The 23,530-nt window shown below is 38.0% G+C and overlaps 1 protein-coding gene across 1 annotated transcript in view; it reads right to left on the minus strand.

The window, feature by feature from the left end:
• myo1d (myosin 1D) overlaps positions 1–23,530 on the minus strand; it is a 109,057-nt gene that overhangs the window by 51,640 nt on the left and 33,887 nt on the right. The window contains exons 12-18 of the mRNA XM_007572314.2: positions 16,696–16,766; positions 13,896–13,970; positions 12,411–12,543; positions 11,868–12,034; positions 11,258–11,465; positions 1,505–1,728; positions 202–340 (exon numbers count right to left, since the gene is read on the minus strand). Of these exons, the coding sequence (XP_007572376.1) occupies positions 202–340; positions 1,505–1,728; positions 11,258–11,465; positions 11,868–12,034; positions 12,411–12,543; positions 13,896–13,970; positions 16,696–16,766 (1,017 nt within the window). The remainder of the gene's footprint in view (positions 1–201; positions 341–1,504; positions 1,729–11,257; positions 11,466–11,867; positions 12,035–12,410; positions 12,544–13,895; positions 13,971–16,695; positions 16,767–23,530) is intronic.

Raw genomic sequence — 23,530 nt, forward strand, 5'->3', positions numbered from 1 at the left:
GCCATTGCAATATGTAGAACACAATTTAATTGTCCTTCAATCAGTCCATTAAAAAGGCAAAAAGATAAAAAGGACAAAAACATAATAACACACAAACACAAGCATAACTAGGAGCATTTTCACATTGATTTAAATATTATGAGTCTGTTTCTTCATCTGTATAACTAATTTAATCCAATTGGTTCTCCTTCACCTACTCACCACATAGTTTCCCTCCCAGGCTCTCTGCAAGCCCAAGTCGGCCCTGTGGCCCTTCAGGGCCTCCAGGCTGGCTACCTTGGCCCTGACCTGCAGAGTCTCCTCTGGAGAAAGGCCTTTGATCAGCGTCCATGCCCACCACCTGACGGAAACATCCAAGGGCATGGTCATTCATAAAGACCAAAAACCCATCGCAGAAATGAAAAGTTTCTCCATCAAGGCCTCCGCTCAAAGCTTTCATTCTGTCGACGGGTTAGCAGACACCAGCTGCATTGTGCTATTTTTCGATACCTTTTCACTCATAAATCCCGACAGCCAACATGATTCTGAAAGAAGGCTAGCTATCTAAAGCTGCCTTAAGGGTGGAAAAAAAAACTGACACAAAGATGAAAGACAGAGATGAGTCCCTCATGGAGGAGAAATAAAATCAATACCCAGCGTGAGCCTGAAGCCACGGGAAACAGGTGTAAACAGCTCGAAAAGGGACACATCTGGTTCTTAGTAACCCTCTGGACCATGTGTTGTTTACAGTGAGATTTCCTTTAAGCAAATTAAGCATCTTGTCCAAAATATTCATGACCTCTCTTTTTTCTATGAGTAACTGGAGATTTGAGTTTCACTTTAAAACGACAGCTGCTTCAGGAAGATATAAACTGCACCATTTGAACATTTTTTTATTTTATCCTAGCTGTTAACATTCCAAAAGTAGGATCCAAAACTAAGATGTTAGCCCAAATTACATCCACTAATGCTCAGCGACTCACTCCTAGGAGTGCTGTTGCTTTCAGCATCAGTGACTCTTGAGACACAGATCAACACCCGCCGTTCCAAAATGAGTCCAGGATGCGAGTAAGAGCTATAAATCAGATCAATGTAGCATTTATCTGGGATCGTTTAATAACAGCTATGAAAAACCAAGTGTCACTCCAAACTTTGTAGAAATGTGCAACTAGAATAAATGGAATAAATATATTTATTTATTGCTATCCAATGTTTTTAGGTAAGAATTGAAGCCATTTGCCACATGACGTCAATGCATAACTGTGTTGTCAAGTTGATGAATAAATACCAATGTATAAGCTGACTGACCCAGACCTGACCTTAACAGGTAAAAAAAACCCAAAAAGCTATGCAACGTACTAACCTCACAGCAGGTTAGCAAGAAAAATGTGCTGTACGCTTAAAATGATAGTCTTTAGCAACAAATCTTAATTGAATAAAACTAGCATTGGCAAATTAAAGTTTGACAAAAACTACAGATTGTAAATCGGCGTCTGGCGCATCACTAGATGTCCTGGTCGAATACCTGTTATAGATGCTCTTCATTGCCTCTTCAAACTTGCGCAGGACTTTAGGAGGTGTCGGCCACTTCACGTGTCTGCCATGGTCTTTCATGGAGCGAACATTTTTGAAGCGACGGTTGACCTCGCGGATGTAGGACTTGACCTTGTAGCGTCGGTAGGCCCGCAGGATTATGAGGGCAGCGCGCATCCGCCGGTATCGCATTCTAGCGAGAGTGCCCCGCCAAACCTAGAACACGTGGGAATGGTATAGGTAAAAAAAAAAAAAAAAAGTAAGCATTCACAAAATATAATTGATCTTTTGAAGTCAATTACATTTCTTTTGGTTTAGGAGATACCTACAAATAAATAAATAAATAAATGCATAAAAGAAAAAAATGGTAAAGATGGACAGGCATAAATATTAGCAAATATAAGGTGATTCTAGATTTTCTTATAATCAAAGAGACATCTTGCTGAAACTGATGCCATAAAGATTGAAACAGCAAAAACATCAACAAAGATCAGTGTAAGTGAAAGCTATAACCCACCAACAAAACTAATACAACAAAGGAGATTTCAACAAAAATATTGTCCTCAACATGATAAAGACGAAAACACAAGTATAAAACAGCAAGGAAACAAAGACAAGAAATTGAGGAGAGAGAGAAAGAGAGAGAGAGAGAGGGAGAGAGAGAGAGAGAGAGAGAGAGAGAGAGAGAGAAGTACACCGAATATAGAAGAAAATGATAATCTTACAAATATTAAAAGAAAAAAGAGAAAAGGAAAACTGCATATAAACAAATATAAACTGAGTGGCTATCAGATCCTTTATAACATCAATAATAGATGCAAGGGGGGACCCAAGAGAGCTGTAACTCCTAATCCAGCCTCTCTAAAACTAGCACCATATGCTCCGCTTTAACAGTACTCCCTCATTCTGACACAAACACCAAATCTGGTGTTAATGTGTCCCCTAAATAATCCCTGGAAGCCACTAATCCACTGACAGGGCCCTAAACATCAACAGTTCAAAGCACTATGGTAGTGTGCATTGAAGGCACGCTTCTGAATACCACTTCAGTATAATGCACTGTAATCATGGAGATCATGAATATTTAATCCTTTACACTGAGGGGGAGGCGGGTGGCAAAGAAAAGGCTTTCTTCTATTTGCATATTGAAACTGCGGAGGAGGCAGTTTTCACCTGATGAGAACCAGCAGTGTAACAGTGTGCAGAGAACAAGCTGGAGCACTGAAGACACAAACAAATCGATCAGAGAGGCTGCAAATAAAAGTGTTACATTTCTGTTTATCAGTGGAAAATGTCATGTTGGGAAAAAAAAAAAGGTAGAAAGCAGCTGCACACACAGCACAGCCATAAAAGTATTCATGATCCACAGTAACCTGAGACACATGAGTAAAATATTAAAACTTCTAATCACAAAGCCAAACTGCTTTCTGAGATTTTGGCTTTTCAGACCTTTAAGTTTGTTCAATCATGTCATGCGAATTAAGCTGTGATCAGCCTGGTCTGTGCAGATAAAATCCACAAAAAACAAACAAACAAACAAACAAACAAACAAAACAGGCCAATGTGGTTTATAGTAAGTAGGCTGACCATTGAGGAAAATGATTTCCAAGATTCCTCAAATGTTTTGTGATTCTAATCAGAAGAGAAATTTGTGTCACATCCAGAATTAAATTACTCTATGTTTTTTAGTAAGGCTTCTAATTTATTTTCTGTTCATGCAAATCATTCTACATTCACAAAAAAAATAAAATAAAATCGTCCCTCCATTGCTGTGTAGGCTGAATAATGAAGACCTTGTCCTTCATTTCTGCAATGCTGCAATGTCTCTAATGCATCATGAATAAAAGAGAGAGATAACTGGGATGACTCTCCCATGTGCTCAGGGTGATGGCAGTGGGAGGAACAAGGTGAACGTGTTTGATTGTTTTTCTGGGAATAAGGTTAACATATTATTTCTTTCAATTTTGCATGCAATCACTAAGCTGCTGTAAATCGGGCTGTAGTGAAGGTGAAGGCGCTAAGTCAAGCCTCACTATCAACATATTGCTGCGAGAAATAAAGGCATAGAAAGCGACGACATAAGGTTGTCAATGCATTAACATCCTGATGTTAAATGTTTATGCTTAAAACATGAAGAATTTTCCATCATGGTCAGGGTGACACTAAAAAGAGACACTTATGTTCGAATTTCAGACAGACATTTGTGCATCAGCCTTGAATGCCAGCATAATTATTTAAAATCTTGACACACCTTTGTTAGATGTCTTACATTCTTTGTACTTCTATGAATAACACCCTTTTATTGTCTAAGCACCAGCCCCACCTGGACCCAAAACAAGAGTAAACGAAGGGTAGAAAGTAGATGGGGTGGTGTTTACCTTAAACATGACCAAAGACTATGTAACAGTTATAATGGTGAACACATTTGCACCAAATTCATTCATCAAATTCTGTATGCACATTTCATTTTGATTAACTTATTCCAACAAAAAAATGTAATACATGAGTAGACTAAACCAAAAGCAAATTAACTCAAAACTAAAGCCATCCACACCAAATCAATAACAAAAAAAATAAGGAGCTTTTTTTTTTTTTTTTATTTGGCAGCAGATAAAGGCTTTTCAGTCACACAATGGGGATAGATAAGCAGGAGTCATATATTCAGATACTGTTACATCCACTGGAATGCAATACACTCCTTACATGCATGAACATGTAAGAATTTTATGGGAGGTTACTTATGTTTAACATATTTGTTTGACCTATAAAACTGGTTTACAATTTCTGCAATTTTTTTATATTAAGCTAAACTAACCCACTGAATAACAATAACTAACAGAGTCGCAATGAGTTTTCTCTCAGCTACAGTTTGTGTGCCTGTATTTGATGTCTGCAGAGAAAAAGGTGATATTAGGCATTTTCTCCATTTTAGCCATTTCAAAGAACTATGATCCCAAAACTGCATTGATAATCCGGACTGGCCTGTAGTAGTCAATGGAAAATCTAAAATTAAACATAAAATAAGTTTATTCTGCACACAAATCTAAATAGGCAAGATTTATGTTAAAACATCAGCTTGCATTGCCAAAAACTCCTACAGTAGCTTCTTTCTTTGGATAGCTACATTAGCACAGTTCCTGGGTGAGTGAATGCTAAAAAGAGACACCAAGAAGATGCAGAGCTTTAAAATAATAGATGGACTTTAAAGTAAGGGCTGCATATCAGTATCATTGTGCACATTAATAATACTGACAGGACAATTTAGAATGCGATATTTCCATTGAGATTTCCAGTTACATATAGATATTTTGCAAGTTGAAAAGATATTTAGCCTCACTGCAGTAGATGCTGCTTTTAAATTCATCCATTTACTGTCTATACACCCTCTTATCCTTCAATTCAGAAAACAAAATTCCTATTTTAAGCCTATTCATTATAGTTACCTACAATTAATACTCCCACATGAAGTATGTTAAATGAGAATAGCTTACATTTAATGCAAACAAGAATTTTGTTTTTGGTTAAATGTCTTGTATTTTGTCTCAATTTGAAGGATGCTCTCCCGTCTAAATTTTCCAATACACAAATGGAAGCAAAAGAACAAAACAAAAATGCCCAATTGGTGAATCAATGAGAGCTCATGAAATATTTTGGCTGCCTAAAGCCCACATGGTGCACAGGTCTTTGCCAGATCAACAACTCTGCTTAGCGGAGCTGTAAGTCACTAATTACAATGTGACTGATGTCAGTGGTAAGAGGTGATGCAGGGGGATAAAAAGAGCATCACGAAACAGATAATTGATGAGAGCAGACATAAACCCATTGCACTGTGTTTGGAGCTTCATTAGAGTGTGATAGGTACAGGGATGGTGCAGAAACGGTGGGGGTATCTATAGGAGCCCCACAGTTAGACACAACAATGTTCAGCCACACTGTAGCACTCTGGCTCCAACAATTGAGCCCGACCGACGGAGATGACTCCCAGGGGGGGGTTGAGGATAAATCAGGCCTGTAACGAGGCCCCTGACGGTCTGCCGCCTCAATCTTTGGGCCAATAAAGCCATCTGATCATTATGGAGGCGGTCCTCACCAAGCTAAGAGGCTCAGGGTTTACGAGCCCATCAAACCCAGATTGGGGATCTTTTTCTGTTGCAACAAAGCTGGACAGACTGATGCTGTTTGGGCTGAGAAATGAATATTAAATAAAGGCTAGGGCAACTCAGAAGAGCTGGAGGGTTTCTGTTGAGATACCGAGCTCCATAAAATACAGCAGGAGTCTCACTGTGAGCTGCTATCCAGAAGCAAAATTCATCCATTTACTGTCTATACACTCTTATCCTTGAAGGGACGCGGGAGGAGCTGGCGTGCAAAGGGGAGGGTAAATCTTGAACGGTTGGCCAGTCCATCACAGAGCTCATCCAATATAATCATTGTTAGTGTGACCACTGACAGTCTATTCAAATGCTCAAAGAACCCTTCTTTACACGCAAGAGATTTTCAACAACCAGGACCAGAGCTGGCATTAGTTCTGGTTCTTGAAAACCGGTATTATATCAGCACTATGACTAAATAGACATCATCTTTTTTAAGAAGAATAAACAGCAGGGGATCTAAATAGCCCTATCAGAATCAGATTACTCCAGGCTGTAAATACAATGAAGTGATGCATTTGTGAAGGTAAACACTTGCCACTGCTGTACACAGACCAGTCTAAGATATGGAAAACAACTCCTTTATGGGATTTGTTAAAAAGAAAAAAAAATGCACTTTATTCTGAGAAGGACCAATTTGATGTCCTTAGGGGACATCAAACTGCTTTTTAAATGACAAACTCAATGAGGGGGGCGGAGTGAGGGGGGCTAATATCAGGATTGTGTGACAGTATCTGGTGAAGCTGTGAGGTTTGCTGACCTCTTGCTGTCAAAGGGAAATACTGGGAAGAAGCTGAGGGCAGCAGTCATTATCATAAATCAATGAAGGCCTCCTGTGAGTGGCACACTCACCAGTAACCCACAGTTCCTCATTCCCCTTTACTCTCTGCATTGGGTTTAAACTTTTACCTCGGGGGGGGGGGGTAATGCCCTCCAATGATGTGAAACAAATGTGTTCAAACTGATTTGAAACACTGAGGTCTCATTAAATAGGTGTTATTGAAGAGTCAAATGAATTGGCTCCATCGATCATTGAAATGGGACTCGACCAAATAGATTCTAGGTGTATTGCGTACAGACAGCAGAATAAGCCTGAAATAACAAACATCAGTGAAACTGATTTGAAGGACAATAAAATTAACTGGGTGATTCATCTAAGAAAACATCGGAAAGATTTTGTTATTCATCGCAGCATTAGAAGCGATTTTCTTACATTACAGGTGCAGTGAAGCACACAAACCTCGGGTGATTTGAACTATGAACGTACAGAACGGTCTTTATGCAGGTGAACTCTAGATTTTGCCAGAGAAAAGTCATACCCACACAGTTGGCACCTTGGTGTCTCAAAACATGAGGCATATAAAACCTTTTTAAGGATTTAATGCACACTTGTATTTTGAAGTCAGAGCATGTGAAAGTTTCGCTTGGATGAGAATGATTAATAAAGAGTTTTATTCACGGTAATACTCTTGTGTTGTTTTACAAATCCATCAAATGTTGAAATAATCCAGAATTAAATTTGAATGCTGATGGTTGATTCATGATTTGAGTATAATGTTACAGCTCCATGGAAAGAAAGTGTGAAAGTATTCACCAGTGTTGTGTTCAAGACCACCTAACCCGAGACCAAGACAAGACCAAGACCAGAGTGTATCGAGACCGAGACAAGACCAAGACCAACTTCGAGTACCACAACACTGGTATTCACTGTCCACATAGACTGATAAGTCGAGATTGTTTTATGACATTAGAGTCTGATGCATCTTCAACTTTAATGCACAGTGGGGTAACTGATATCTGTTCTATGTCCCGAATTGGTGTGATTTGTGAAGAAAACAAAATTCAACATGCAAGATGTATGAATTCCACACAGAATATGTGGATTTTGTTTGAAAATATTATTTTGGCTTCAACTCCAACTGTTTTGCTATTGTTTTTAGTTAATTAGCCATCCTGTTGTTCATTTCTGAAATGTAATAAAAATGTGAGTATTTGGCCGTGTTGTAACAAAGTGCGGCACCTTCAGCCTTACATGTTTGTAACTTAGTTGTGCACTTTGTTATCTTATAAAAAATAAAATACCGACTAAAGAAAATTAAAAACCAAATCCGTAGCAACATCATTTGCCACATTAAACCATCAGATTTTTCTCTGTCACAGTGTTGAGTTTCTTTAGAAAGGATTTCGAAAACTTTTTGCAGGAGGGATAAAAGGATCAGAGACTGTGTTTCTGCTGAGCTTTTTTTATTTTTTATTTTTTCAGAATAAAGATATTTGTGGGCTGTTGAGGGGATCCAAGGTAGTGCAGACTTTTCAGAAAATCAGCACACAAACAGGTAAATGTTAGCAGTCCTCTTTATCACTCCGACAACATTGTTCCAAGGAAAGATTCAAACGACTACATTATTCATTGCTTTCTGACACGATTTACCAACCGAGTATCAGTGGAAAGGATTAAACAAATGTCATCATCAAATAAACTTTTTCCTCTAGACGCTGTCCATATAAACCCCATGTGGCTTCTCTATAAAAGCTGATGACCCATAACGAAACACTCCTCATGTCTGATAAACCCAGTTTCACACATCAACCATGTAAAGCTTTGGAAAGCAATTAAAACCGAGGCTCAGAGTACACGAGGGGGGTGTGTCGTCTCATCATGGCGCCTACTCTGACAAACGCCGACAGGTACTGTGATGTGGATGGCTGAGCTTGGATTTATGAAATATTCATTTGCAACACACAGAGCAGGTGGGGGAAGTTTATGCATAATTTAAGGGCTATCTGTATTTATGTTGGACTCTGGGATTCTTGTCGTTTTTCTTCCTGTTCTTTAAAGTAGGAATAATGAAACTGCTTCCCCCCACCCCCAGCTTGATGTCAGTGAAGGATTTCACAAAAACAGACAATAAAAAAAGAGTAGAAGGATGTGATGAACCCTAGAATATAAAGAAAGAACTCATAAATGGAGGATTAATTTGAGATGAGGAGAAGCCCTCGCCCCTCCAGTACTCCGACTACACCCCCCCACCTAAAAGTAGGAGGCATTATGGTAATTTAAAGGCATAAAAGCAGAGACGTTTTCCAAGAGAGACCAGCTCATAAAGGCAGCAAAACATAAACCCCATAAAATACATAGGTAATCTTATGGAATACAAGTTTATAACCAACTTCCAACATAAACAAGTACACAACAAAACCATTACAGCGAAACAGAAGGAGCATCCACTTCACACTGACGGCGTGAAATCTTCTCTCCATTAAAATCAGCAAACATTTCTCTATTGATCAAGTCTGACTCTTATTTCAGTAAACAGACATGGCATATTGTTATGGCTAACAACTCCTAAATCTTCTCATGCATTTAACAATATATTTACCAAGGTTTAAATAAATCTGACTTTGACATTACTTCAGATATGGTCAAAACAATCTCGTATTCAATGCAGGTAGTAGCCAGAAATCTTCAAGGTATTGATTTTTTTAAGACTGGATCACAAACTGTTTGTTTGAACGCCTGTCATTATATGTCAATGTGGTTGTTTTTTAGATACGAATAAAAAATTTATAGTAAAACATGCTTTAATCTAATAATTTTATGCATAGTCAGCTCTAATTAGCCAAATTAAACTTTAATTTGTTTTTGTCCAATTCGAACTTCAACTGTGCAATATAGATCTGAATTTCAAAGGCCGACTGGAAAGATTTTCCACTGCTGATCTTGAGGAAGATAATCACATAAGTGTCATCTGCATATACATAGAATATGGCTTTTTAAAACAAATCAAATTTAAACAGAATGCTTAGTCTGGTCTATCCCAGATTAAGCAGGAATAGACAATGGATGGAAGGATGAAAGAAAATGGGCTCCAATACAGAGCCCTGATAAACTATTTTGGACATTAAGAGAAGAAAAAGAGAGTCTGAACAGTGGGGCCCGGTGTCTCCCGGTTTACACACGCAGCTGCAGTGTGAGCTGACACTTAAGCTGTATGCAGAGTCACAGATTGTTTTGTTTGACAGGGCAAACTAAGTGGAATTAATATAAATCTGTGAGGTAAATAAGGACACGGAGAATGTCTGTGCCTCAGTCATACAGCACTAACTTTTGGCACTGTGCCGCCTGGCATAAGGTTGGATGGTGTGCCGGGTGCTGATAAGAGGCCCGCTTGGCACAGCAGATCAGACTCCGACTGGGATATTTTCTGAGTAACCGCATGGAAAGATACAGGAGTCTATTCTGCTGTCACGCTTTTATTTGACGCTCTGAAAATATGGAGTGTGTGAGCATGCACATAATGAAAGCTTTGCTTCGACACTGACCGAGGACAAGATTAAATACAGCTTCTGGGAAAAAAAACAGTCAACCATGCTGAGCCATTTGCTTTGGCGGAAGAGCTACAATTCCTCTGAGCTTTCTCTTTGTTATCAAAGCTGGATTATACGCAGATACAAGATAAGGGTTTCCTCGGGGAGAAGAAACTCCTGATGGGTCGCATCGATCAATAAATAAGGTCAACCAATCATTTCACTACAGAAGGTAATTCGCCTTGGAAAACCCTTTCATGTCAGGGCTTACCTTGACAAAGGTGCACATTAAAGCTGTGGAGGAATACAACACCACAGTGGGGAGGAATCTGCTGACATCAAGTAGGGAAAATGTATGAATGCCAATCAGTCGGGTCCCAAGCGCAGCACAAATAGTGCCTCACTTGATTTATGTACGAGAGCTCTCTCACACTGTTGATAAACTGATGCTGTACAAGTGTGACCGTCAGTCAGAAGTGGCATTTTTTTAAAGCCGACATAGAATTTGCATTGCATATTCTCAATTTAAACCTGAGACAGAGTGTCGGTCCACGTTTACAAACCATCACATTCTTCCTATGCATACTAAAACGACGCCCGTCAGCGAATGCAGCATAATCTCACCAAGATCTTGGCATTCTCGCCTGAAGGAAGTGTCATCAAATCACTGACGCATGAGGAAGACAACAACCACCCAGTCCAGTGACGCATCCAGAGATCGCAGCATATCATTTTAAATGTGTTCAAATATACTTAACTAAGTTGCAGTTTATGACAAATAGGAAAATCAACAGTTTTAAAACCACTACATTCCGATAAAGGAGCTCCAAAACTAGAAAATTAAAAGCAACACCAATAATACAAGATGATTTCAGCTTCTGAAATACCTCTGAGCTTTTCCAATTAACTGCAGAGTCACAGACTTATTCCTCTCAGAGGTTATTCATATGCAGAACAGCATCCGATGCAATCCAGAAGAAACAAGATCTTTGGCCTCGGAAACACAGGCAGCTCATAATCTCATTTCAAGGTTGTAATCAAATGATTTATGTTTATGGGTGGCAACCGGCAGATTTAATAATGATTGATGTTTAGAGTTAGGAGCTCTTTTATTATTACCAAATACCATGAAATAGTAATCAGTTTGTTTGATGGGTTAAAATACAAGAAAGAAAATGAGGGACAAATTGTAAAAAGTAGCAGTAGAACTGTACAGATTAAAGATTTAATTACATAAAATATTGCAATAAAGTAAATAAAATACGCCCATGTGGTCACATGATTACCTTCTGGAGGAAGACGACGATTCTTTTGACCATTTCAGCTCGCTGCTCCTCCAGGCTGAAGAGAGTCCGCGGAGTGCGGATGAAGACCTTTGTTTTGCCGTAAGCCACGTCGTGGTCAAACTTGCAGCCCTGCAGAAGCTTCTTAACGGCGTCTTTGTCTGACGGCAGGTCGTGGTTGGGCCATGTAAACTCTGAGATCATCTTGTATCTAAAGAAACCACAGTGAAGACATGAGAAACGGCAGTGTTGATGCTCCAAAGCTACATTTATAACTATTTTTAAATCTACTATTTTAAACTATTTTAAGTTTACGCCGTAGCGGTATTGGAGTAAAGAGGTCGGAACATAAATGCAGATCACAATTTTCTGATTTTCATAAGTAGAAAAACACTGTTTTGGTCTATCCCGGCAACAAAGATGGAAGTTTACAGCTGAAAAATGAGAAAATTTGTAGTTCAAGGCGAATAAATAACTTTCAAGGGCAGTCAAGATGAATTTTTATTAAGGAGTTCACCTTGATAACAATAAACGGACAATGAACCAAAGATTAAGACGCTATTGTGTAGTTTATTGAAAGACGGCCTCTATCATTATTTTATGGCTGTTATACCTCTGTAGAAATCGCGGATATGTCTGTCTGTAGGCGAAGCCGGCCCGACGCACTCTGACGTTCTCCAGCAGGCCGAGATACTCCACCTGGTGGCGGCAGCGTTCGGGCTCAAACAGAAGAGGAGATTTGACATCATTGGGCTTGATGCAGCGGACGTAGTAGGGTTCCTGTGGATTGTAGAAGACAGAAGATTAACAGAAAGGTTGTTGTCCCTTTCTTTTGCACATCATAATGGCTGATCCATTGGACCCTGTAACTTTTTTATCCTGTATGTGGTTCAGCGTAGTCATACTGACCCCGCATGTGCTTTTACAAGGGTTTTTGTTTTTTGGTGTAGTTTCGGGAACTAACGGTCTGACCGCACAACACAATATGATTATTTTTATGTCCTAAATTTTATGCTATCCAATAATTTGTTATTTTTGTTTGCAAGGATGAAGGTCTGTGATAACAGCTGTGGAATTGTTTAGGATTTGTCCCACCGTCTTTCATAGAGTTCACATGTTGTTCATGAAACTGGTTCAACTGATTTTGACTCCTCACCTTGCTGGCAAGGTTCTCCACCAAAGAGATCATGGAGTTTTTGAAGATTGTTGCTGCCGTCAGCGGCCGTTTGGTGACCTCCGTAATTCTCAGTTTGCCCTCAGGCCACATCCCCTTCAGTACTGGATTGGAACTATGGGGGGGAAAAAAAGAAAAATACATAAGAAAATTGAAGGGACTGATGCATAAAGAGGGAAAAATATTATAAAATAAAAAGCAATCTTAAGTAATAAAATTACTCTTTGTTCTCTAGTGAAAATGATGCACCATATAGTCCAACACAGTTTCTTTCTTTTAAGGCAACAGTTTACATCCAGTTCTTGATTTATTCAGTCCATTAAAAATAAAAGCAGCCGCTTCCAGCTTTTATGTATTCAGACACCGACACAACCCGTCTAAACCAACCCTGAAATTTCTGTTCACGCCTAAAGGCATTTTAGCTAAATGAACAGACTTATGGTAAGCATCCTTTGTAAAACCACTCAAATCCCTTAAACCTTTTACACCTTTGTTTTCTGTTTTCATTGTGATTGTGAATAAATTAGAGTCAAACCTTTGTTTGTCTGCTATACATGATATTATTTCTGATTTAAAATAGTTTTTAATGGGCCTACAAGATAAGTCAACATCTGATTAATTTGGACATTGGTAAAAAAAAAAATAAAATACACTAGCTACTCATACATTCTTCTCAAAAAAACGTTTGAGCCTTTTAATAGATTCACATATTGGAAAGTCAATTTTCAAAGTACTAAAATACCTACATTTGGTAGGAAAGAGAACAACTTTGTAGGCTTTCCGAAATTTAATTTAAAGAAACTTGTCTTCTTTTTTGTTGTTCGATTATTTGGAAATAAAAAAGACTGAAAATACTTAATCAGCTTCAGAGCTCAAAGCTGATGAACTGATTCCCATCAGTGTTTTACTTCTTCATTAGTGTTCAAGTAGAAACAGGATTGAAATAGCCCTGAATGTAGTCTGCTAGGTTACTTTTCCATAACCAGTGATGTTTACTTCAGTGATTTGGAAATAATTTTTGTACGACTGTAGCCTATGGAATAATGTAGATTTGTAGGCCTTTTGTCAGCTGCTTTTCTAGTTAGATAAAGATGTTCATTTTGGTTTACAGTATGTATTATAATGGTGATATAGTGGCATCTTTACTCAAGGTTGTCATAACGTAAGTAGACTGTAATATTCCATGCCTACACTGAAAAATCAAAGATGGATATTTTAGATTAGGAAACTCTATTCAGCTACAAAACTTTCACTTTTAATTTCCCAAATCGTTGCTTTAAAAGCTATGAACAACTGAAATCTCCACAGAGCACACGTGACTTTTAAGGATTTATTATGTCACATTTACAAGAACAAACTCAAGCTGAAAGAGTGTAGTGGTAGATAAACCCAAGGAAAGTCTTTGAATTGAAAGTGCAACGAGAGATATAAATAGAATGTGAGGACGTGTTTAAAGGTGTGCTTCACCTGTTGTACAAAAGCCTCTTGAAGTCTTGGAACAGGGTGTCTTTGTTCTTATCAATAAAGCCCACCACCGAGTACCTGTGAAAAGAAAAACGTCTGGTAAATACACACGACGCTCACTTTAATGTTCGGACATACTGTCAATTACACAAATTGTGGTCACTGAAATAAAATGGGACCTTTTCAGCTTTATCCTGCCAGTGTACAGAATGTCTGGTGCTAATGTACACCTTTCGATGATACACTGAGCAGGTGAAGGAGCTCCAAGCTGTTATAATCCATGCTGTGAGAGCTTTAAATCTCCTGCCTTATACAATTGTGGCACAGGGATCAATCAAGGCTGCCAAGCCTGGCTCTGCTCCCCTGAGCACCAGACACTTAGCCTTCACAAATAGGCTCAACACATTTCCATGAGAGCCCTTATGATGGTTCTTAGTGTGTGTGATTTAATCATACAAGTCATGTTCAGGTACTGTGAGTGACTCACAGCAAGCATTGAAGATGTTACTCTTGACCTGCAAATGACACTGTTAAAAAAATAAGGTAATGCTTAATGCTATTTTTTTTATGAATGCATACTATACAAGTACATCTCAATAAATTAAAATTCAATTAAAAAGTCAATTTGGCGTCCTTGGTTTGATAAAAATCTACAGAAATAAATGCCTGAAAAAAAAAAAATCTCCCAATGCGTCATGAAACTACAACAATATGTTACTGAATTAAATTGCTGAAATAAAACATTCACATTTTTAATTTAAAGAGAAGCACATGTTTGTCACAACAGAAAAACAGCTGCACCCAAAGTCAGCAACCAAAGATTGCTGACTTTGGGTGCAATCTTCTTTTGATGTATACATCAAAAGAAACCGTATTGAAAAAAAATAATATTTCTCTTCAGAGAATGGAGTGGACAAAGTAACCTGGCTTAATAAAGTCTATTCTGGTTAAAATCTACTTTAGGAAATCTGAGTAACCTCAATCTTTTTCTGGAACAACTTAATGTTCTTGGCTTTGGTTCTAGTCAGCAGCTCTGAGACATGAATGCATAAAGGAATACAAAAGAGGATGAATCATCAGTAAAAGCTCTTCCTAAATAAGTTTTAAAAAAAATTTAAAAAAGTAAGATACTTACGCCACGTCCCCTGCATAGTGCCTGATGCGAAAGTCTCTGTCGAACTCCAGACTCTTATCAGTTGGCGAGAGCTATAAAGAGAAACACAAACAGTGAGTAGACATCAAAAAAGTGAACATAGAGCTGGATATTTCAATAGCAAACAGGCTAAAGAAGAAAAATATATAGAGGTTTTTAATCTGCAGTCACACTTCCCACATTAATAAGGTCAAGCTCAATACCAATCACATAAGCTGTCCCTTGCAAAGTCTCCTAAGTGTAAATAAAAGGAAAATCAAGCAAGGTGGAAAAAAATTGTCTAATATAAAATTTAGACTAAATATGTTGTACAGATTTTAGAGGGTAATATTCTAAATATAACCAAAATACATTTCTGGAACAACTTAATGTATTAATCAAAGGAGAATTTGTCTGTATTCAGATTGATTGGTTGTAAATTTATTGTAATTTATAATATGAGTTGGACAAAATATTTATATGGTTGTTTTTAAGTGTGTGTGTGTACAAACACATTTGAATACAATTAAAATTTTAACATTCGATTTCAGTTATTTAATGTAAACTGAGCCTTAGCACAGTCTAAATATGACATATGAGGGGAAAAATACGTCTTATCCAAAAAAAATGTGGAATATTTTTGTTAGAATTGATCAAATTTTACAATTATGTACAGTCAAAAATGTAACTGTGTATTTGTGATTACACTGTCCGAGTTGAGGGATATTTTTCCAAATTTTGTCTATTATACATCTTATAAGATCATTGAGAAAACAGTTCACATCCCTCTTTTTTATAAGTTGGATCGATGGTTTATGTACACATTTAATGGGATTAATACAGGCATGAAAAGAAGACAGATTTCTTTATGCAAAGACTGACAAAAATCTTAGCTTTTTTTCAAGGTCAAATATTCTTTAGGAGATTAAATTTTCTGAAGCTACTGTAGTTGGTTGCTGAATTTGACTCGGCAACCAAGCCCAGTCAGCAATGCTTTAACACAAACCGAGCCAGAAGGACCAATGAGATTCTTATTTCCTGTGACATAAAGGCAGCTCTGCCAGCATAGAGAAGGAGGAGACATGTTTTGGTTGCTCTATTTCACCCTCTTTCATACAAACTGGCGACAAACCTGGCGTAATTTCTCATCAATCCAAACACTTTATTTTTACCCCCTTTAAACAATCTGGCTCAGCAGGACTCTTTTCAACTCCAAATGAATTTACCGTCACAAAGATTTGTGCCAGTTCTACTTTAAAACAAAGCGTCAAGTCATCGGTGGCCCTTTGATCATAACTCTTCGCAAGTCAAGCTGTGATGGCTAAACTGAGTGTCCAGAGTGATTTGCAGAGCTATGAGCATTACTGACACAGCAAACCCACTGGTGCAAGAAACACAGAGACTGTCAGGTTTGATTAAGTCCCACAGTAAAAGAGCAAGAGGACAGAGAGGAGCGTGCATCAACGTTTGGAAGTAAAATCAAACCCGGGGGGGCGGCAAACCGAGACAGCAAGAGGAGGACTGAAGAAGACGGAAGACGAGGAAAATAAAAGTAATTTGACAGGTGGAGAGATCAAGGGGGACAACAAAGGTAAGGAAGAGGGTGATACTGAAGCCTGTATGGGAACATGTGAGGAGAGCAGAGGACAGANAAAAAAGTAAGATACTTACGCCACGTCCCCTGCATAGTGCCTGATGCGAAAGTCTCTGTCAAACTCCAGACTCTTATCAGTTGGCGAGAGCTATAAAGAGAAACACAAACAGTGAGTAGACATCAAAAAAGTGAACATAGAGCTGGATATTTCAATAGCAAACAGGCTAAAAAAGAAAAATACATAGAGGTTTTTAAATCTACAGTCACACTTCCCACATTAATAAGGTCAAGCTCAATACCAATCACATAAGCTGTCCCTTGCAAAGTCTCCTAAGTGTAAATAAAAGGAAAATCAAGCAAGGTGGAAAAAAATTGTCCAATATAAAATTTAGACTAAATATGTTGTACAGATTTTAGAGGGTAATATTCTAAATATAACCAAAATACATTTCTGGAACAACTTAATGTATTAATCAAAGGAGAATTTGTCTATTTGTCTGTATTCAGATTGATTGGTTGTAAATTTATTGTAATTTATAATATGAGTTGGACAAAATATTTATATGGTTGTTTTTAAGTGTGTGTGTGTACAAACACATTTGAATACAATTAAAATTTTAACATTCGATTTCAGTTATTTAATGTAAACTGAGCCTTAGCACAGTCTAAATATGACATATGAGGGGAAAAATACGTCTTATCCAAAAAAAATGTGGAATATTTTTGTTAGAATTGATCAAATTTTACAATTATGTACAGTCAAAAATGTAACTGTGTATTTGTGATTACACTGTCCGAGTTGAGGGATATTTTTCCAAATTTTGTCTATTATACATCTTATAAGATCATTGAGAAAACAGTTCACATCCCTCTTTTTTATAAGTTGGATCGATGGTTTATGTACACATTTAATGGGATTAATACAGGCATGAAAAGAAGACAGATTTCTTTATGCAAAGACTGACAAAAATCTTATCAGCTTTTTTTCAAGGTCAAATATTCTTTAGGAGATTAAATTTTCTGAAGCTACTGTAGTTGGTTGCTGAATTTGACTCGGCAACCAAGCCCAGTCAGCAATGCTTTAACACAAACCGAGCCAGAAGGACCAATGAGATTCTTATTTCCTGTGACATAAAGGCAGCTCTGCCAGCATAGAGAAGGAGAAGACATGTTTTGGTTGCTCTATTTCACCCTCTTTCATACAAACTGGCGACAAACCTGGCGTAATTTCTCATCAATCCAAACACCTTATTTTTACCCCCTTTAAACAATCTGGCTCAGCAGGACTCTTTTCAACTCCAAATGAATTTACCGTCACAAAGATTTGTGCCAGTTCTACTTTAAAACAAAGCGTCAAGTCATCGGTGGCCCTTTGATCATAACTCTTCGCAAGTCAAGCTGTGATGGCTAAACTGAGTGTCCAGAGTGATTTGCAGAGCTATGAGCATTACTGACACAGCAAACCCACTGGTGCAAGAAACACAGAGACTGTCAGGTTTGATTAAGTCCCACAGTAAAAGAGCAAGAGGACAGAGAGGAACGTGCATCAACGTTTGGAAGTAAAATCAAACCCGGGGGGGGCGGCAAACCGAGACAGCAAGAGGAGGACTGAAGAAGACGGAAGACGAGGAAAATAAAAGTAATTTGACAGGTGGAGAGATCAAGGGGGACAACAAAGGTAAGGAAGAGGGTGATACTGAAGCCTGTATGGGAACATGTGAGGAGAGCAGAGGACAGAGTCAGGTAAGCAGGAAGGAAATATAACAGCAAATGGAAGGAAATATGCAGGTGTATCTATATTTATATAGATTAGGATATCAACTGAATTCATTGAGTGAAACTCGTAAAGATTAATTAGATGGAAGCTTTTATTTGAATTAATTTACATTATTATAGGTTACAGATAAGTCAATGGTTCAGTTTACCATAGAAAATTTACAAACATGCAGAAAATTCTTCCTGCAATACAAAAAAAATAAATAAATAAATAAAACAACTAAAACATATGTCCAAATCCTCTACAATACCACAGTAGAACGGAGCACATTCTCATCTAGCAATGACCTTTTGTGGCTTTTTGTCCAGGGACTGAAAGTCGCCCAACTGTCTGTTAGGTAACTTTCATAATTGTAGCACTTTTCCATGATTGTGCATAACATAGTATTATTATGCTAAAATGGTTTTTTATTAGTCTTATTTAGCTAACTTAGTTGGGTTTCCACTTGTAAAAATGAACAGTATGCGTATTTGGCAATGAAAAGGAATGGTATGGACCCAATTCATAAAATAAAAACCTTTTTATGATCTTCCAACGTATTCAGATGAACATGTAATGAAAAGCTATTCATGGTTGATCAGTACGCTTCTTTGATGCTGACCATAGAGCTTTAATGTATCCTGCTTTATGAATTGCTTTCTCTACATCATATCTAATGTAATTTAATAGGTTCAGGTGGTATATGCTAAAAATAAATTACAACCTTCTGCAGTCATGTTAATGGTTATTTAGAGGCTAGTTCCGTCAAATCAGCCGTTACAAAATGTTCCATTAGTTTATGAAAGTGATGAATGACTCATCGGTGTGCTAAGAGCTTTCAGACTTTAACAAGAAACACAGACACACAAGCAAGAGGAAATTCTGCAAACAAAATAAGAGCCGCGGATTTATTTTGGACAGCTGAATGAACCAAGTCCAAGGTCCGAATCAAAACCACAAAGGGATTGAAAGTAAATCTTTGACGGATCTGAGAAAAAAAAAAAAAAAAACTCCTGGTGGAAATCAAAAGATTATTTACCTCCCTGGCAAAAAAAAAAAAAAAAAAAAAAAAAAAGAAAGAAAAGAAATCTGCTGAGACACAAAGCTGGTTCCAGTTACTGTCGACAAAAGTTTGATGAGAAAACAAAAGAAATGTGTGATTGCCTGTGTGTGTAGGTGGGTGATTGGCTCGAGTCTGTGCACTTTCACTCTGACTGACTTAAGAGGTTCTTTCAAAGGGATTGTAGGTTGACGGCGTTTACACATTATTTATTCATGTCTAAATTTAATCATTTTACAAGACTCAAATTTTCACAGTTAAATGTTTTATACCCTTTTAGACAAAAGGAGGAAGTCCGCAATTAGTGCGCTGCAGGAATTTATACCGAAGTCAGGCTTTAAATTTGAAATACAAACTGCAAGATGATGCTGGACGGACAGACGGACGAAGTGAATGGAAGCATTCAAATCTGATAGATGTACGAAAAGAAACCGATCAACTGTTTGATAGAAGGATGAGCAAATGAAGATAGTAGAGAAAAGGCAGAAAAGAATGGATGAATGAAGTACTAAATAGTTTAGTAAACTACTTAGTACTTTTGACATATCCATGTCAAAGGGATGGATATATGGGAAAAACACATGAAAGGAAAGACTGGACAGATGATGGACAAATGAATGGCAGATGGACAGATCCATTAGCAAAGTATTTCTAGACAATGGGACAGAGAATAAAGTCTGCAAATACAAATATTTCTCCATAATTATAAGGATGATAAAAATGTTCAAATTAAACTAAAGATCTCTAGGCTAAATACTCCAGACTGCATAGGAAAATGTGTTCCTCTGACGATTGTGTCTGAGCAACAGCAACACAAAGAACCTAGAATGAAGTGCGACTTTTGCTGTATTCACACAGAAACTATTCGTATATCAAATCTTTTTCTATTTCAAACATGTCCTCCCTAAAACTATTGAACTGCTTCATAATTCACCGTGTTAACGTAATCAAAAGCCAATTTCTTTACTGTGTGATGCTGACAAACCTTCCAATAAACAACCACCTTAGCAGGAAGCCAGATACTAAACTCACAAGTTTTAAGAGACCTCCTTGAAAAATGCTTTAAAAGTGATTTGAACTTTTTCAGTCATTTCAAGGAGAGTCTTTGTCGGAAAAATATTAGCTTTGTGAAGTGTTGTAGACCACAGTGGTGCATCCATTCAGTTTAGGATTATTTTTTTTAATTCTGGAATGATCAATAAAGCTGAGTTTAGTGATTGAACAAGCACACATACTTCTTGAAATGGTCCAAAAAGGGATTTTAATTGAGATTATTATCATCAGAAGCTTTTACTCTTTAAAAAGGAAAGCCAAGTACGATTCCCGATGAAGACAATGAATTTAGTGGGTAATTATAAATAAAAGACAAAAAAAAACAAAAAAAAAAACTCCACTTTCTCTGGCAAAATATGCACAAAGAAAAGATGTTTCTGTTTATTCAGAAAGTTGTTTACAGATGAGTTTTTCTTTTAAGAGGTAATCGGGAAAAGGACAAACAGAGCAGACGAGCAGATGCTCTCTCAGACAGGCAGACTGCATCTGCTGGGCGCCACACAGTCCCCTCATCCAAAACGATCAGTCACACTCCAACACACACCCCAGAAACAAAGCTTGGCATCTTCATTATTAGCACCCCTCCTGTGATTTGGATTTGGACTCAGCCTGTTGCCACGACCAACGTCAGACTGTACATGTGTGTCTTTCACTGTATGACAGGGCTACTACACATTTTTTTAATTTAAATAGTTTAGATTTTCCCCGACTTAGACTTGAGGATTGGGTCGTCTGTTCTAACTGTTTGGAGGTCATTTGATTTCCGTTTCCTGGGGGCTCATAATCAGTACCTGGCAAGCATGAAAATGCCACAACGCCATAAAACCCGTTTTATAACCTCCGGCGCAACAACCTGTGATGCTGTTTCAGCATTTCTGTGGATTTTCGGTCAACAATTAAGTAACAAAGACATTGTTGCTGAAGCTGTTAAACTGAAGGGGTGCTGTGGGTGAACATGAGCAATCAGTGGCTATGGCTAACAGCAGAAGGGGTCATGTTAGAGAAAGTTTTATTTTTTGGTGCTAGACATTTCAATGTTATGAATGTTAATTGAAAACCAGAATGTAGCGTCTTAAAACAGCTTTTGTAATTTGTTCTTTTGAACACCACGAGTGAAGCTAACAAAAATTGCTCAGAAAGTAGTAAGAACCTGTTGTAACCTCAACAGTGGAGTTTATCACCAGAGAAAACAGATGCAAAATTAGCAGAAACACAGATATTGACGACGGTTGTTGCTCTATACCATTTGCATGACATTAACTTCCTCTGTATCTCTATCTAACTGACTCATTGGTTACCTAGCAACAACCTGTTGAGAAATTCGCACAGCAACATTTTCATGTTTTGACATCACCTCCTTAACTGCTTAAAAAAAAAAAAGAAAAAAGAAAACTATGTGGAGTGAATGGAGAAAATGAGTACAACAGCTGGAGAGGAAACTGGATAAAACAGGTCACTTCACCAGTACTTCAGATATTTAAAACAAAAAAAAAACTATTCAATATCGACTGATATGAAACCCTAAGATAATGATGTATTTTTCAGCAGTATAGTCAAGCCTGAAAATAATCTAGCATTTTCATTAGTTCACATCAAAATTAAAAGAACACTTGTAATACAGCACTGCGTTGTGAACAAATTTAATATAACGTTTTCTTTATTGAACTAAAATAAGCACATTTGGAATGACATTCTAATTTGAGATTTACTTGTTGACAAAGATTTGCTATGTTCTATGTTAAAGTCAACAGAAAAAAAAATTGTCTTGGCAAACTCGGCTGGTGTACAGGAGGATGTCCTTCGTTTTCTACAGCACAGATCGTTTTGATAGACTGCCAATAAAAACAGACTTCATTTTTATCTTCGCCTCCCCTGCTCCTGCCAGACTTTATGCTCCCATGCATCTCCCATCACTTTTACTTGTCCAGCAATCCTTTTAGCCACCTGTGCCCCAATAATCTCTGTCCCCAGGAATAAAGAGAGCTCTCCCAGCAAACAGGCCAGTCCTGCTGATGAGAAGCCTCTGATCATCTCTGAATCTCTGCAGCAGCTATCAGGGCATTAAACCACCAACATACAACGTCCCTCCCTGGCTCTTAGCAGAGGGATGTGTACAAACCCAGTCCAGCCCATTAGTAAAGCCACAGAGCTGCCCTGTTGGATATAATATCCTCCTGTTCACAGGCATCATTTCGACTCCCTCTACGTGTCCTTTGTACATTTGCTGACCTTGTACCTCCCTGGTGTTAATGACCACTTCGTTTGGATGATTAGCACTATGAACACATGGTGCGTGAAAGCTCTACCTCCCAGGACATCCCCCTACATGAATTCATACATGTGGCAGCTGGTGGAGTGCAAACACACAAACAACTTGTTAGTATTCTGCACCTGCACACGCCACGTGCTGGGATCTATGTGAAAGGTACGATCAGGAAGCTGAAGGTAAACTGGGCGTCGCAAACAGAAAAACAACTGGAGGAGAGAAAAAGTGAGATACTAAAGAGCAGAAGATAAAGCTGTTGGAGGTGTGTGTGTGTGTGTGTTTTAGATTGTGTGTTTTACTTGATTAGTTTTAGTTTTGATTGCTTATAAGCAGGGGTGAAAGTAAGGGGGTACGGCAGGGTACTGCGTACCCCTAAAAGATTTAGCGGGGGTACGCAGTACCTGCAAAAGAGAGGAGCGGCTGTCTGCTGTAAGGAATCAATGGGTTCACTGTGGAGTGAGTTCACCCACTAATCAGCCGTGACTGATTAGTTTTTCAAGAACAATCTAAAACACGACTTAATCAGTTAATAAATAACTTTTTTGCCATTTCATATAGTTTCTGAACTGTTCTTGCTTTGCTAGAGCAGCGGTGCAATACGTCGATTGCAGAAGGTGTTGAGTCGATCTCGGCATTAAGTGACAAACCGAAAGCCGCCAGGCGTGAGACCAGCACGTCCTCCTCTGACTCGCTTAAAACGTTCAAAACTTTATTAAAAAAAAAAATTAAAAATAATCTAACCCAACGTTTAAAATAATAAAAAATATAAAGCAAAAC

This window comes from Poecilia formosa, unplaced genomic scaffold (assembly GCF_000485575.1).
Source record: "Poecilia formosa unplaced genomic scaffold, Poecilia_formosa-5.1.2 Scaffold7, whole genome shotgun sequence".
NCBI lineage: Eukaryota > Metazoa > Chordata > Actinopteri > Cyprinodontiformes > Poeciliidae > Poecilia > Poecilia formosa.